This window comes from Trichosurus vulpecula, chromosome 8 (genome assembly GCF_011100635.1).
Source record: "Trichosurus vulpecula isolate mTriVul1 chromosome 8, mTriVul1.pri, whole genome shotgun sequence".
Lineage (NCBI taxonomy): Eukaryota > Metazoa > Chordata > Mammalia > Diprotodontia > Phalangeridae > Trichosurus > Trichosurus vulpecula.
Window position 1 is genome coordinate 65,044,464 of NC_050580.1, and position 17,441 is coordinate 65,061,904.

Consider the following 17,441-nt stretch of genomic DNA (forward strand, 5'->3'; position numbering starts at 1 on the left):
CCAGGTTTCTTACATCATACTTCCCTCTGTGATCCAGTGACACTGGCCTCCAATGTTATTCCTCCACTGTGACAATCCATCTCTTATCGTGTTCTGCCCCCAAACAATTGTTAGTAAGTTTCTTTCATCCTGCCTACTATATGGCAAGCTTCCTAAAAGCAAGTTCTATGTATCACTCATTTCTGCATCTCTCATAGCACTTAACATCATGCCTTAAATATGGTAGGTGCTCAATAATTATTTTTTAACTTGTTATTTCATTTACAATATCGAAGAACAATTAGCAAATTCAATGACCTGCCATCACCCCTACTGTGAAGGAGAATTGTCAATACAAGTAACAGCCTATGCTTTAGGCTAAGCCTTTGTTGTTGTTCACTCATTTCAGTCATTTGGAGTTTTCTTGGCAAGGATACTGCCATGGTATGCCATTTCCTTCTCCAGCTCATTTTACAGATGAGGAACTGAGGCAAACAGGGTAAAGTGACTTGCCCAGGGTCACACAACTAGTAAGTGTCTGAGGCCAGATTTGAACTGAAGAAGATGAGTCTTCCTGACTTCAGGCCCAGCACTGTATCCACTGCACCACCTCCCTGCTCTTAGACTAAGCCTAAATCCCCATTAAAAAATGATCTTGAGGAAATTCAAACGTAAGTAAGGAAACACTTTTTCTACTACCAGTCAACAAGTATTGGTTTATCTCACCCAAGCTGGGGGTGGGGCAGAATACAAAAGTAGTGTTAAAAAATTACTCCAGCCTTCAAGAAATTGAAAATCCACCTGGGAACTCAAGACTATCAATAATAATTTTAAACAATAACACAATAAAATGCTACGACTAAGTGCTAAATTTTATGCCATGATAGATATAAACTGTTAAGTTCAGAGCAGGGGGAAATCAGTGTAGGTTCCAGTGGTCCAAGAAGTTTTCACTGAGAAGCTAGAACTTGAGGTAGTTACTAATGACCTTAATAAAGACAAAATATTACTTGACTACTCTGATCAAGGCAATGACCTAAGACAATTCCAAAGGACTTATGGTAAAAAATGCTATCCACCTCCAGAGAAAGAACTTATGAACTGAGTGCAAATTGGAGTATAATTTTCTTATTTTATTTTTTTTAATTTTTGGTGATATGGCTAATATGGAAATATGTTTTGCATGATTTCACATGTATAATTGATATATTACTGGTCTTCTCGGTGGATGGGGGAGGGGCAAGTGGGAGGGAAAGAATTTGGAACTAAAAATTTTTTAAAAGAATGTTAAAAATAAATACAATTTTTAAAACTATGATTATATGAAAAAATAAAGACAAGATATCTTAAGCAAATAGTTAACCTTGATAAAAATATAAATAATATCAGTGAATTTTTAAATATTTTTCTCTTCTTTGTTCTTTATTAGTAGTAGTGGTAGTGATGATAAAAATGATCTCTAGCATTTACATATTGCTGTAAAGTTTATAAAACACTATATATTATTTTATTTGATCCTCATAACAACCTTATGAGATAGATCCTATTATTATCCCTATCTTACATTTGAGGACACTGAGGCAGAAAGACGTTAAGCAAGTTGATCAGATTCACACAGCTAGTAAGTTATCTGTGGTAGGATTCGAACTCAGGTCTCCCTGACTCCCAGTCTAGTGACTTAGCTTTAGCCTAACATGTTCCTCATGTGGCTGTGCTGAGGACCAAAAAAGCAGGTAGTGAACCCAATGGTAAAATGTCTTTATAGTCTTTTTTTTGTATTCAAAGTATTATTATGACATTTTGTGGTTTGGGGGACTTTCCTGGGATTTCATTAATGTAGAGAACAAGTGGTAAGTAACAATGGAGAGGCCTTCTCTGCAATATATAATGTTAGAGAGTTTTTCAAGGCCCAGAGAAGAGAAATTTCTTGCCCAGAATCGTGGAATTAGTGTGTGTCAGTAGAGCGCCTTCCTGACCGCTGGTTCTCTTCCACCAGGCTGCTTCTAGGTGTTCCTTTTTCCCCCTTTCAATTGTTTTATTTTTTAATTTATTATGTATTTATTTTTACATTCTTTTTTTTTAATTTTGAGTTCCAAATTCTCCCTCCCCTCTCCTCCAGCCTCTCCCCCATTGATTGAGAAGACAGATAATATCACATCATACCTCTATGTGTTGTTACGTAATTCTTATGCTAGTCTTCACTCAATTGCCTGTGGGAAGCATATATAAAGCCACACAGCATTTGCCACTATTTCAAGAGAGCTAAATTGCTCTCATTTATAGAGTTTTCTGCCATTCAGGCAGCTAGGGACACCCACCCTCGTGAAAAACCTGATATCAGCACTTTAACTTCAGGCCCTTGATGTTTTTTACCAAGTACACTTTTGTCATTAATCATTTGATTTTCACTCTTTAATATTTACAACAGCTGACTAATCTTGGAAAGCATTCAGAAAGAGTACAAAGTCCTCAGAAAGAACAACATTCACAGGTGATGTTTGTGCTTCCAAAGACAAGGCTGCTTATTTGTTTAAATAAGCTTTTGACTAAGGTTACTCACCATTGGCGTCAAATGATGCCATAGCAGATAACCTAAACAGAAATGTGTATTCACTTAATTCTAATTTTCCATAATAATCGGGAGTATTTTGTTTATAGGCAGGTTCTCTTCGGGTGCTTTATTGTCAGGATGGGGAGGTGTGGGCATAGCTAACTGAGCTCATCTTTTTCTGACATGGCCTTTTACACCACCCCTGAATTCCTAAGAGACAGCCTGTGAATTTGTTTCGCCCATAAAGGCATCTGAACAGCTTCCAGATAAATCTGTTCTCATCGCAGACATGGAGATGCAGTTAAGACAAATATGCTTTTTTTGGTCCCAATGTTTTCTCCCCTACCTTTGGCTGAATCATCATAGCCTATGTGTTTAATGGTGTCCCGGACTACACGCTGATAATCCACCATGGCAACTGAACTGATCTCCCCACAGAGTAGGACCATCCCAGTTTTGCAGACAGTTTCTGTAAAGGGGAAAACAGAGGAAATATTAGAACACACATTGCAAGACAGTGAAGACTCCATACTGCCTGACATGGACCTCAGAGAGACATTGAAAAATCTGAAGGAGACAGGATGGCAAAGCTGTAACTATTATGGAGTGACTGGGGCTTTGTCCCAGGGGAGAAAGCATGCTTCCTACCCTTAGCAACCATCCTACCTGTCATCCTCTATGTCACCACTATGTCCTCCTCCCCACCAAAGAGGGCTGGCAGTGGCCCATAATCCCTCTCTCAACTCCTGCAGAATGTGTGGAGCCTTGAAGTCAGGCTGTCCCCCTTGCACACCTGCACCTTTGGTCAAACTATGCTTTGTATGTGTACTATGAAATTAGTTCTAGCATAAGACCAAATAAGCCCTGTGACCTTAGAAAAGACACCTGTGTAAAGAACACTGTCTCTAGAGTCCGAGGGCCCAGCTCAGAGTCTATCTCTGTTGTTTCCTGTCTTTATGACTAGAAAAGTCCTCCACCTCCCTGGGTCTCAATTTCCCCATTCCCAAAATAAGAAATTAACCTTTCATCTTATGACCTTTCTGGACTTTAGTTTTCTTACCTATAAAATGATAGAATTGGACAAGATTGATCTTTAAAAACTTTTCCAGCTCAAAAAGTCCATAAACCTATCATTATAATGCTGAGTCTTATTAAAATCAAAGCGATATGGAAAAAGAGCATTCCCCTAATGTCAAGATGAAGAACCTTGTACCTTCCTCAGGTCTAAGAAATACTGGTAGAGGCTGATAATGATGCGAATGAAATTTAGATGGTGACTCTGATTTAATTAAACAATAATGTACCTTGGCCTATCTACTGGCTTAATAAGGAACCACAAGGGGATAGTATGATATATATGGGAGAATGAATTAATTGTCACATAATTTAACTTTAACCAACAGACTAGTGCCAAAATAATAATCCCCTGGAAAATCACTTTTCTATCGATTGCTATCATGAATTAGAAATCATAAATGAAAAAAAAATTAAACCAGAGAGACATCTGTTTTTATGTCCCATTTTTGGTACAGTGAAGGCATCATTAAGAGTTACTTTAAAGGCTTTCCTTGTTCCCAGGAACTGCCTGATAACTTCCTGCAGAAGGCCCAAAATCTGCATTGGTGTTTCCCCTGAATGAAGATAACCTGCCTCATTTCCAATCAGACAAAATCTCTGGAACTTTCTAATTGTGACGTAGAGCTAGAGATAGAGATAGAGATAGAGATAGAGATAGATATATAGAGAGAGGCTATATATAGTGTTATTCTCCCAAAAAAGGTGACCTGTTTTAGGACCACAAAAACACCAAGAAGAACTTCTATAAAACAAACAAAAAGATAAAACTACTCATTTTTAATATAGTATGATGATTTCACCTGTAGAAATGGGAAAAAATCTGACTAGTGAAAGATAGTGGATTTAGGAGATAGGCTATTTGGATTCTAGTCCTGGCTCTGACCCTAATTTAGCATGTGACTTGGAGATAGATATAACCTCTCCAAGACTCATCTTCCTCCCTTTTAAGATGAAAAGATTGAACTAGATTTTTTCTAAGGTCCCTTTCACCTCTAATATTTTAAGCCAGCACCTTAGCACAGTACTTATCCCATAGTAGGCACTTAATAAATGCTTGTTGACTGACTGAAACACTATGTCCCATGAGGCATGAAAGCACCACTCAATGCTCATTTTGATATTCAGATCTCTAGGAGAAGAAAATAAAATTTTACATTTACCCAAGAATAGATAGGACCTCTATTACATTTAGAAAATGACACAAAACTAGAAGTGACAGCCATCACTTGATGACAAAATCAGGATCCCAAAAGACCTTGGCAGACTAGAATGTCGGGCTTAATCTAATAAGATAAAATGGTGAAGGTTTTAGACTGAGGTTTAAAAAAAATGACTTCAGGAGTATGTAAGATGGAGGGATGTAGCTAAACTGCAGGTCATCTGAAAAAATAGTGGGGTGTTAGGTTGGCTGAAACCACTGTGAGTTGACAGTGTGGTGTGACTGCCAAAAAGATCATGTCAACATCTCTCATTTAGAGGTGCAATGTTCAGTATCATAGAGGTGATGGTTCCATTGTACTCCATCCATATCAAACTACATCCAACAAACAGTGTTGTTATGGGCACAATATTTTAGGAAGGATGTTGATAAGGCAGCAAGCATCCAGGGGAGGATGACCAGGAGAACATGCCACATGAGGGTTTGGGAGAAGAAAACAGGAATGTTTCACCTAAAAATGTCTTGGAGAAAAAAAATGATAATTGTCTTGAAGTAGTTGAAAAGTTGTCACGTACAAGTAGAACTGGGCTTGTTCCTCTTCACACCCAAATAATAGTAATAACAACAAGAATAAAGCTAACATTTATATATTGCTAACTATGTGCCTGGTGTTATGCTAAGTGCTTTATAATTGTTATCTCCTTTGATCCTGGTATCTAGGGGCTATTGTTATTCTCCTTTTTACAGATAAGGAAACTGAGGCCAACAGAAGTTAATTGACTTGCCCAGCTAGTAAGTATCTGATGGTGGATTTGAACCCAGGTCTCCCTTGACTCCAAGCCTAGTGCTCTATCCACTGAACCAAGTAGTTGCTAATACAGTAGATGGCAGAACTAGGAGCCACAGGCTGCACTTATAGAGATGTAGATCTAGATTTGACTTAAGAAAAAAATTGTGAATTAGAGCAACCAGAAGTGTAATAGGTGCTTTGAGAGGTAACACTCAAGTATACACACACACACACACACACACACACACACATACACACCCTCTACCAGAGGCCTCTGAAGAAGGGCTAGATAATCACTTGCTGGCTACATTGTAGAGGGGTTTCTTGTTCAAATATAGGTTGGACTGGATGGCCTTTGAGGTTCCTTCCAATTGTGAAATTGTGACAATTAAAAAGTTTGCAAGACACAGTTTCTGAGTAATTTAATCATTTTATTTATAAGGCCAGCACATTTAGCAATAAAAGGAGGTTCATTTGGCCGTCTCTCTTAAACCAAAGACTCCTCATGGTGGTAGGATCACAGTTATGCCCTTCAAAGAATAGGTGTTCCAGAGGGGTGGCAATCAACTCTGACTGGCTAACAATTAATGAGAGAATGAATATCATAACAAAAGGGTGGGCTATATTAAAATGATGGTCTTGGGGTACATGACTTGGTCAGAGAGACATCAATTTTGATATCACCTGTCTGACAAAAGGGAAGACCCACATTTTCTCGGATCTGTCTGAGCAAACACAATAAGCAGGAATACACCAATTAGCCCAAACTTAGAATTTCTGTTACTGTCTGATTAGATCTTGGCCTGGGTAAATCTTTAAGTGAGATTTCCCATGCTGATTGGTTTCCTGATGAAGAAGAAGAAAAGGAAAAAAAAAAAAAACCTTGGTCCTAATCCAATAATTAGTTATTAAATATAAGAGAGAAATAATAATTTCTCACAAACTCATGTGATTTCATGGTTCTTACCACAAGCAACCTTGGCATTTGGGTCTTGTTTGAGATGGGCATCCAGCACAGCATCACTGATCTGATCACAGATCTTATCTGAAATAAGAAGGAAACTATGAGTCTGGAATAGTAAATAGATAAGTTATTAATGGACAAATATGAATATATCATTAGCTATTGAAGAAGATACTACAATGTTGGATATTTAAGAAATGAGAAATCATTTCAAACATTGTCTCCAGCACCACCCCTCTCCCATCTCAGCTCTGGGGTGATGTAGATTTTTGTCCTAATTCAGGAATTTCCTGTAGAGAAAAAATGCATGCCAAAAATAGTTACTCCAAGACCTCCAGGGTAATTCATAAACATTCTTCTAATAATGTTTTCATCCATCAACATATATTCGCTAATTCCTGAGCGCACATCTGGAAAAATCCTAAAGGCAGACACTCGAGCACTCACTTCAAGAGTAACAAGTTAAAGTTAGGGCAGTGAAATCCGGACAATAGATGGGGTTTTTTGTTTGGTTTTTTAAGATTCAATGCACTAAGTTCAAAATGTTATGCCTTAGCACGTGAAAATTCTAAAACAAAAGTGACCAGGAGAATACCTCTAGATCAATATAACAGTTTAAGATATTTTCATAAATTCTCTAGCCTTCTCAGATGGTCCCAAAATGTCATATATCCTCATTGTTTTTAATGAAATCAACAGTTTACTGAAAACTCCTGTCTAATGTTAGTTGCAGTACATACAAGAAAGCTCCAACCCATAGTTTGGCATTGTTCTTTTCATATTTACCTAGGATGTCTTTCAGCATCAAGGATACTTGTAAATAAAGAGGGACCCAAGAGCTTCATTTCCCAAACTAATTTGGCCACAGAGCACTTCAGAATCTGACATATACCAGCAAAATCATATGTTCTGGTCAAGGCATGTGGAATTGCATTGGCATAAAGAGAGATCAGATAACTTCTGAATTGAGCAGATTAACCGTATTTTCATACCAAAAACACCATATCCATATATATCTGATATGTACATTATTTGATATGTAATATTTTAGAGAAAGAATATAAAATTTTCCCATTAAACCATTATGCACGTCTTGAAGAACATCACGTTTGGGGAAAACTCTTCCAGAAAAAAAAAATCATCATATCACTGTTACTTCAGCACAATCTGAGCTGCCCATGTTCAAAACTTAAAGAATAAAAAGCACTTTGGCCTTGCACACACAGTCTTAGATGTCAAGTTCAAGTTTCAAATTAGCTACAAAGATCAGTTCTTGAAATCACTACTAAGAACAGGGCCACACAATCATGTGAATACTATTATTTAAGCCAAGAAATTTCTAAGAGTGTAGTCATGGAACCATAGTAACTCTATCTAGATTGTGTTAGGCTCTGGTTGAGATAGATACTAAACAACATGAAACGTGTTCATACTGTTGCCTTTTCCTCTACACTATTTTATACAAAATTTACCTGGCATTACTTTCTTCATATTTTAGGTTCATTTTACAAGTTGGAGTTGGCTTGTAATACTTTTTGCTTCTATTTTTTTTATGTTTTAAACATTTTTTTATTATTATTAATTTAAATTTATTTATTTAACATATTTAGTTTTCAGCATTGATTTTCACAATAGTTAAAAACATCTACAAGTGACTTTCAATTATTTACATAAAAATTATCTAGGAACTATGTCTGGATTTAATTGGGATGTAAATCTGTTTTAAGCAATATATTATACCATACATTTTCAAATCAAATAGAATTTGTATTTTCTACTGCATAAAATAATCCACTAGTCTGGAAGTAGAAAGCTGACCATATACATAAATATTTTCCTGTATAGAATCTTTTTTAATGAAACTAAAGCAGAAACATGTCTGGGATCATTTCATGCTCCAACACTGTAAGGATTACATTTCATTGTGCATCATACATTTCACTGTAAGTGTATTGTTAAAACAAAATTTTAAAACTATATCCACTAAAACATTCTGCTGTTCCTCTAATAGTTCATATTATCTTTTTAAAAATTTCATATCTATTCACATTCATCTAAAAATAGTTTATACTATCAAAAAACAAACTTAGAATGAGCTCCACTCACTATGCCCCAACATGAAATTTTGAATTTAGTTACCTGTATACATTCAAAGCAGAATAGATTAAGAACTGGGAGGGACCATCTAATCCAACCCCTCCATTTTACAGATGAAGAATCTGAGATACAGAGAGGGGAGTGAGTTATCCAAGGTCACACAGGTAGTAAGCAGAGGTACAAGGCAAACCCAGGCTTTTTTAAATTCTAAATCCAGCACTCACACTAGCAAAATTCCTCATCTTGCTTTAACACACAGAGCATCTGAACAGCTACCATATCAGAAATCAGAGAGCCATTCAAGAGCTATGTATCTTTGAAATAATAATAGATTAGAATGAATAACCTCAATGACAATTTAACGAAGCACCACAATATCCCCCTGTCTGCCTCCCTGTGTCTCATTTACATGGGTAGGACAGGAAACAGGAAACAGGAAACAAAATGGATGTGCTAGATATACTTAGTACATTCAGAAGAAGCAGTCAAAACTGTCCTTGATTAAAGAAAGGGTGTAATAATTAAAATTCAATTCAGCAAACATCTATTAAATGTCTGCTATATGTAAGGCACAATGCTAGGCTTGGGGGATTGCAAAGACAGTAATGAAACAATCCCTTCCTTTAAGCACCTTATGTTCTTTGACACCTCAGGGTACCTCTGGGGTGAATGCAATCATGAATGATGCAATCAATCAACAAACATTTGGTATATATTTTCTGTGTGTGCCTAGAAGTGTACTAAGTGCCATGGACAATACAGAGCAGTACAAGATAATGGAGTGGAAGCCCAGTCCAGGGCACACAAACCTTCTCTCAAAGTTGGCCAATGTCTCCTAGGTTCTTTATTACGAGCAACAACGAACAAAAATTATATGCCGATTCTATAAAGGCCTACTGAAGCAAGTGAGTAAAGAAGCAAAGCCTGCTCCTATTTACGTATGGCTATCAGCCAGTCAGTCAAAGAAGGAGCCTTCCCTTATGAAAACAAGAGCTTGAGAACCAAATGCTTATGGGAGATAGATCTCAAAATCATCTACTTTATGAGTATGCTACGACCAAACTGAATAATTCAGTCAGTTTTACACAAGTATCTAGTTAGATGGAGGAAAAAGAAGCTCTAAGTAACATGAAAACAATAGTACTTATTTCAGAAGTTTGACAATATTCACTTTATTGGCATGGTATTCCCTCCACAAGTACAGATTGCAACCCCTCTATAACAAAGTAATTAGTCTTCAAGAATTGGTGAGGCCAAAAAATGTATCACCCTATGGCCAATGACATGGTGTTGAGCCTCTTAAAATTTAGCTAGTCTAGTTCTCAGACAGCAGATAGATGGCCCATCATCAGGTCCATATTAGAGCTTTTCCAGCTGGATGAGACCAACAGAACTTCAACTCTACTGGCATAGCCTTCAAGGACTTGGAATTCCTTCCAAGGAAGGAATTGCTGAGGAATTGAAGGATTTAAAGGAATTGAAGAATAAGAATTTATGATACGCATATTATAGGCTACAACTAAGGTCTGATAGAACATTTTTGCATGTAATGCCTACTTCAAAATCCTCTGAACTTATGGGGGTCACCCATTTTGCTAAACAGAGTGAACTAAGCTTGATGACAGTCAATTGAGTATGTGTTCCTGGTCTTCATGAAGAAAGGGCAAGCGTTCACAATAGATAGAGTGCTGGTCCTGGAGTCAGGAGAACCTGAGTTCAAATCCATTCTCATGTGAGCTGTGTGACACTAGGCAAGTCACTTAACCTATTTGCCTCAGTTTCATTGTCTGTAAAATGAAGTTAATAATAACATCTACCTCCCAGGATGGTGAGAATAAAGTGAGATACAGTTTAAAGCACTTTACAAAACTTAAACTGTGGAAATGCTAGCTACTATCTTCATTGTGATTGTTGCTAAAGAGTAAGCTACAGTAAAGAATGGTGATAGCCTTTGCTAACTATATTCTTTTTCTCTCTAAGTATTAACACTGTCAAAATATCAAAGGAAGCAATATATTATAGTGTTAAACATATCGGACTGGGGATTGAATCCCCCCCTAAAAGACTTACTAGCTTTGTGACCATGGAAAAGCCTCTTAACCTCTAAGATCTTCACTTTTCTCATCTTTTAAATGGGGATGATAATAGTTGTATTTCCTAATTCACAGGCTTGCTCATGTGAAATGTGAGTACTTATTATTCTCATAATTTTGAAAGAAGCTCTCTCAATACATAAATTAGTTCATATTATAATAGTGTATATGCCTTTATCGTTTATACTGATGCTCCTTTCACAAAGGAATGACTAATTCCTTTTCCACATTGCCTTTAAGGTAAAAAAGTTTCCAGCTGTTAGCTATTGCAACCATCTTTTATATATGGCTTGTCATGTGCTAATCCCCACCCAGGAATCTTTCAGAGGGCCATAAATCTGGTGGTATGCCTCCTCTGAAGGTCCAAATAAGCAGTAGATTCCATTCTTGAGAAGGAACATCTTTTTTCATTACTAAAGAACTATCATTCTTCCTGTACAAGCTAAGGAAGGGTGCAGGATGAGTTATTTATTAAGCTCCTATCATGAGTAAGATATAATTATTACACTGAAGTACCTTATAATCCATCTGGAGAGACTGAACATTTGCTTTTTAATAAGAATACATAGAAGTCCCAAATGAGTGGTAGAAGATAGTAAAGGCTTGAAGGTGTCAATAGACACTTGAGCAAAGTCCAATGAAAGGGACAAAAGGGATGTGCATTCTGTTTATGTTTATTTTTTATTGGTATTGTTAAATATTGTAAAGATAATACCATAATTATAATCTGAAGCTTCATATAAATGTTGCGGTCTTAATTTCTTTCTAGCACCAACACCATAGTAAGATGAAATTGTTTATATTATCCAAAAAATAATTTATTTTGAAATAAACACAAATTCTAACTTTTTCAGTTATTACTTTGATCCTTCAATGATATATCCATGAAACTGTGATTTCATTGGTATGGGTACTCACTCTAACCATTAAAATCACAGTCCATACATCCATGCTTGCTGATATTGTATTACTCTTGTCCAGGGGGTCTACCTACCATGTTGGGGCCCTCTTCCAGATCTCTTGATGGATACCAATGCCAATCAAGCATGCAGACTGTCCTCCATTGAGAGTAAGGGCTCCCAGGATATGATCATCCTACTTCTTTTTCTAGGCAAGCATCTCTTTAATAATGTCCTTTACAAAACTTCCATGCATGATTCTTCATTGGTAATGTGCAGCCACTTTTCCTTTCTGCTGTTTTTCAAAAACATGGTACAAATGGAAGTCTCCCCAGACTTGGTGGCCTATGACTATTCTTATATAATAGAAAAAATAAAATGCCAATTTAATGAATTTGGAGTGAAGGAAAATGCTGGATAGGAATTCATCTAAATGGTGGTATTTGGTAATCAAAATAATTTGTTAATTGAGTTTTTCATTTTTCAACCATTCATCACATTAATATTATATCATCATGGGCTTTTTGAAGGCCCAAACTGGTCACTGGATATCCATGGTCCGAAGTTTTTCCCCTAGGAACAAAGAATCAGAACCTCTAATTGTCAGCACTTCATAAGAGCTCTCTAGAATGCATGAGACAAAGCAGTATACTGGAAAATAAATGCCATGACAATCCCAGACACCATACCTCAAAATTAGCAGACAAAAAATTGAAGTGGAAAATAGGAGGGTGTAGGCATAATAGCATTCACCTACTGCACAGGGAGGTGGGGAAGAGACTAATGAACCAAAAGGAAATGTCAGGTAAAAAAAAAAGAAACAAAAAAAAAAACAAACTAGGAGAATGAAATATAGGAAAGAGAAATAATAAATGTTTACTGGATCGAGTTTGCTTGAGTGAGTAAACGTGTTATGTTGCAATATATTCCAAGTTATCAACAAAGCCTCTAAGTAGTACACAAGCACATGATGGAACCGCAGGTTTGAGGGTTGCCAAAATGTCTTGTCATGTTAGTCTAAAGTACAAATAAACTTTATGCAGAGCTCCAAAATACCCTTGAACTTTATTATATCCCTATGTCTATAAAACTTCTACAAGAATAATGCTAGAGACTAGAAACAATTGGAATTTCAATAGTACCTTCAGGTTAGCAAAGCATTTTATGGCCATTTCATATGAGATTATCAATAGTCCTGTAAGATAGCTGCTACAGGTATTATTGATAAACATTTTGCAGACAAGGAAAATGAGGCTCTCAGAAGGTAAGTGACTTGCCATTGATCACACAGCTAATAAGTGTCAGGAGCAGAATTGGAACCCAGTTCTTCCAAACTCCAAGTCCAGCACTCAATCCATAGTGCCATGTTGTGTCTTTGGGAAGGCATGGCATAAAGTAAACAGAAGTGGAGTCTGAGTCAGAGACCCTTGGTGCGAATATAGCTTCTGCTAGACCCATTGATTGTATGGTGCTGAGCAAATTACTTCACTTTCTGAGCCTCAGTCTTCTCATCTGTAAAATGTGGAGGTTGAACTAGATGACCTCCAAGGTCCCTTCGAGCTCAAAGCCTATAATTCTATGATCTCAAAGGTCTCTGGTTCAAAATCTTTGATCTTATGAATTTGATCATAGTTATAATTGTCGAGAATGATGATTTCCCTTTCTAAGGTACTTATTGTTAATATTCTTTTGCAGGAGCAGAAGGACAAATAATTATCTTTTCAGGCAATGTTTTTTTCCTTCACATTTCCTAAAATAACAGACGTTTGATCTCTTTCTTTCTAAAGTACATTCACTTAACATGGAAAACTCAGTGACCCTTGCCCTTGTTTGAGGGAACATTTTCTGTTGACTCAAGCTGCATGTTGGTGGCAGATGACTGTTTGATTTTTTAAAAAAATATATAATTTTAAATGTTCTGACTGTATGCATAGACATTCAGCCGACTAATTTTGCATTACCAGTTCAAGCAATTCCATACAGTTTCTTGTTTTAAAAATATAACAAGATGCTAGTGGGGCTAAACATACTGTTTATATTGCTGTTTTGTGCCCTGTTATTTTGTTTCTTCTATGATAGCTGAGAGTTTAACCTTTCTATGAATATGTCTTCTAAGACTTTGAGACTATGGAGCCCAAACTCAATCCATTCGCATTCATGACAGAATAATCATTATTATTATCATTAGCAATAATAATAATAGATTTATATAGTAACTTAAGAGTACAAAATGCTTTACACATACCCTCATTTTATCTTCACAACAACCTAGAGAAGTTGATGCTAATATATTATCCATATTTTACTGATGAGGAAACCAAACAATAAACAGCTTGCCCAGAGTCACACAAATAATGAATGTCTAAGGCAGGATTCAAATTCAGAACTTCCTGACTCCTGGACCAAGGCTCTATCTACTGCATGTCTAACTGTTCCGTTTTGTTTGTTTGTTTTTAGAGAAGTAATCACAAAAGTAATATAAGCTAATACAACCTGTCCTCTTCCATGGCTGTTGACACTAACTATATCCTTCTTTGGGCAACCACCCACCTCTTCTATCCCATGTTTATCCCAAATTGCTAGTGACTTAACTTTGTGAAGCTGCCCAGGCAAGCTAACTTACCAGGATGCCCTTCTCCTACAGACTCCGAAGTGAACATGAAAGCCCCTTCTTCACTCAGAGAGTGGTCACACAAGCCATCCACAGGTCCATTCATGTTGCAACACTTTCCCTGTAAGTTTCTTCAAAGGAACAGCTTGAGGACTCTGATTGCACCCTGGTTTCCTTTGGGAGCCAAAAGGAATTTCCCCCCCAGCAGAGCTGTTTCTATCTAGGAGACTTCCTCTGCCTGCAGAGTTTTGAGCAAGTGTGAGTAGAGCAAGGATGTGTGAGAAAGTGAATGAGTAAACTGAACCGGCATGTGCCTCTTCCCCCTATCGGTGTCTCTGGCTGATTGGATCATTAGTTCCAGTTGCTCCTATATATGGAAAAGTGAAAGTGCCTGAATAATCATGTGAGAAAATTGGAGGAGTCCATTTGCTGGGAGGGGAGGGGAACCTCCTTTCTTTGGGGAAGTTTCAGTGAACTCTGATCCCCCACAGCATAAAATTCAGCATTGCACACCAAGAAACCCCACTATTTTTACAAAAGTAAATTTACCTATGTGATCCTCGATTGGCTCCATTAGGAATTTATGAATTACTCCAATTTTAACATCCCCTTTAGACAGATAGAAATGTTTTCACACGTGTACTGTTGTTGCATGAAAATAGAAAAATGTGGGATCAAACTCTCCTAAGGAAATATGAGAGACTAATAATTGGTTTGGGGTGGGGGGAGGGACTCTAGCATAACTTGTCTTTGTTGTGAGGTGTTTCTCCCTTGTTTCTTTTCAGTGTTTTTTTCTTCTTTTTTATTTGTTTATTTTTTTCTCTTGTCTAGTATGGACTTCTCTGTTTGCATCTATCTGTTTGAGCTTATCACTAAAAGAAAGCCAAAGCTAAATTCTGCCTTTGGTTTTCAGTTGCTGAAGCATAGTTTTAACATAGTTCCATCTTAGAAGGAAAGTATGCTCCTACTTTGTTTTCAAGTCTTCTTTGCCCACGCTAATTATTGTAAAAGGTATTTCTGCCTCCATGAAGTTGTTACATAACAACCAGATGGACTGTGACTGAATCAAGTTTCCCAGGTTACAGCAGAAAAAAACAAGGATTTTTTTTTTCAGGAAAGGGTTTTAAAAGTGAAAAACCATTCCTGAGGCATTTCAACTGTGGAGGAGTACAGTTTTCCAGAGCCTTCAGGGTAGAGCTGTGATGTTTATATGTATAGTAGCCTAGATCCAATCATTTCTAGAGAATCCCTGTTCACACTAATCTTAGAATTTTCTATGATGGCCAAAATAATAAATAAACCATATTATACAGGTAAGAAGATACTGCACTCCTAACAGCAACACCTTCTAATTTCTCATTACATTCCAAGTATGTTTGGATTATTCTGTAATTTGAGGCAACAAAAATCCAAAGTAATCAGGCTGAAAGGAAAACAGAGACAGAGAAATAAATTTGGACTAGGGAAGAACAAAAGATCATGCAGAACCTAATGTCAAGCACTTCAAATATAGCAAAATGTGAAAGCCATGAATTTAGGAACCATGATGACTACATTTGTATGTATCTCCCACATATGAATTATCTTTTTAAGTTAAGAAAAGTCACCATTCCCTTTTGGCATGAATTCCAGTCTCTGTAGCAACAACCAGCACATTGATGGTTTTTGCTAATTGCTTAGTAACAAAAGCTACATTTAAATACTTTACTACCACCAATGAAACAAAACCAACACTCCCCAGAGGTGAAGCAATGGGACCTTAGATTTTTATTTAGCAATATTTAACAAAGAGGGAGGTTTTTCGAGGGGGAGGAGGGAGGATCCATAAAAGGAGAAGGAAAGGGCAATGTCAGAAGCTAGATAAAAAAGGAGAATCACATTAGGACATGAGATAACCTTTGATACCATCAGTATATTGGGATTTACATTGTTTTCACCTAAAATGTTTCATCATCAGTGTGATTTAGCAAATTTCTTCTGCGTATATTTGTTTCAAACCAGGAGGTATAGTGGGCTAATGTTTAATTTGGACTGTAGACCCAGGTTCCTCCCTCAATCAGTTGTTTTGTTTGGTGGGGTTTTTTTTAAATATTTACTAAACAGTAAAAAACAAAAATTAAGACAAAGTTGAAGTATCAAACAATTTTCTAGAATGAAGTAAACTAGTGTTCTCTTTGTCCTCTATATTGCGAGGATAAAATTAGCAAAAGAATCATTGATGCCCCCCCTTTTAAAATAGTTTAAATAGCATTAAAAGACAGCTATCACTTATAATGCAAAGAGAGAAAAAAAATTCAATGATACTTTGTTACTCTTTGTGTAATCCTTTCAAATGGGTCACAGTTTCTTCAAATTGTAAAATTGCAATTGTAATTGTAAAATGAGAGGGTTGGATTAAATCATTAAGTCATTTTAAGTCATATCTGACTCTTTGTGACCCCTTTTGGGGTTTTCTTGGCAGAGATACTGGAATGATTTGCCATTTCCTTCTCTAGTTCATTTTATAGATGAGGAACTGAGGCAAAAAGGGTTAAGTGACTTGTTCAGGGTCATACTGCTAATAAGTGTCTGAGGCCAGTTTTGAACTCAGGAAAATGCATCTTTCTGACTCCAGGCCAGCACTCCATCCACTGTACCACCTAGATGCTTATTTTGTGTGTCATAGATCCATTTGGAAGTCTGGTGAAAGCTATGAACCCCCTCTGAGAATCATATTTTTAAATGTATAAAATAAAACACAGGATTATGAAGGAAATGAAAGTTTGGTGAGAACAAAGATGCTCATACCACCTGAAATCTATCCAGTTAAGAACTGCTGGTTGAGAGGATTGATCTCTCAGGTCCCTTCTACCTCAAAATGATAACAGCTGTCATTTTATGGAAGCTTACAAAGTGCTTGATACACATTGTCTCCTTTGAGCCTCCTGACAACGCTGGGAGACTGTTGATACCTCTGGATGACTGTCTCCCCTTTAAAGATAAGCAATTTAGAGTTCAGGTAAGCAACTTGCCCAAAGTCATACAACTAGTAAGTGCCAAGAGCTAGATTTGAATCCAAGTCTTCTGAACTCCAATTCCAGCATTCTACTCACTGGGCTATGCTACTTCTGGGAATCCTAGTATTCTATAATATTAAAGGCATAGAAAAGTGATCCTTTAGAAAGTTACGCAAGCTACTGGTGGAGTTGTGAAATGATCCAATCATTCTGGGTAGCAATTCG

The 17,441-nt window shown here is 36.8% G+C and overlaps 1 protein-coding gene across 1 annotated transcript in view; it reads right to left on the reverse strand.

Moving 5' to 3' along the window:
* Nucleotides 1-14,575, reverse strand: part of MAT1A (methionine adenosyltransferase 1A) — a 39,585-nt gene extending 25,010 nt beyond the window's left edge. The window contains exons 1-3 of the mRNA XM_036735224.1: nt 14,233-14,575; nt 6,524-6,601; nt 2,877-2,999 (exon numbers count right to left, since the gene is read on the reverse strand). Of these exons, the coding sequence (XP_036591119.1) occupies nt 2,877-2,999; nt 6,524-6,601; nt 14,233-14,326 (295 nt within the window). The 5' untranslated portion in view covers nt 14,327-14,575. The remainder of the gene's footprint in view (nt 1-2,876; nt 3,000-6,523; nt 6,602-14,232) is intronic.
* Nucleotides 14,576-17,441: the final 2,866 nt, after the last annotated feature.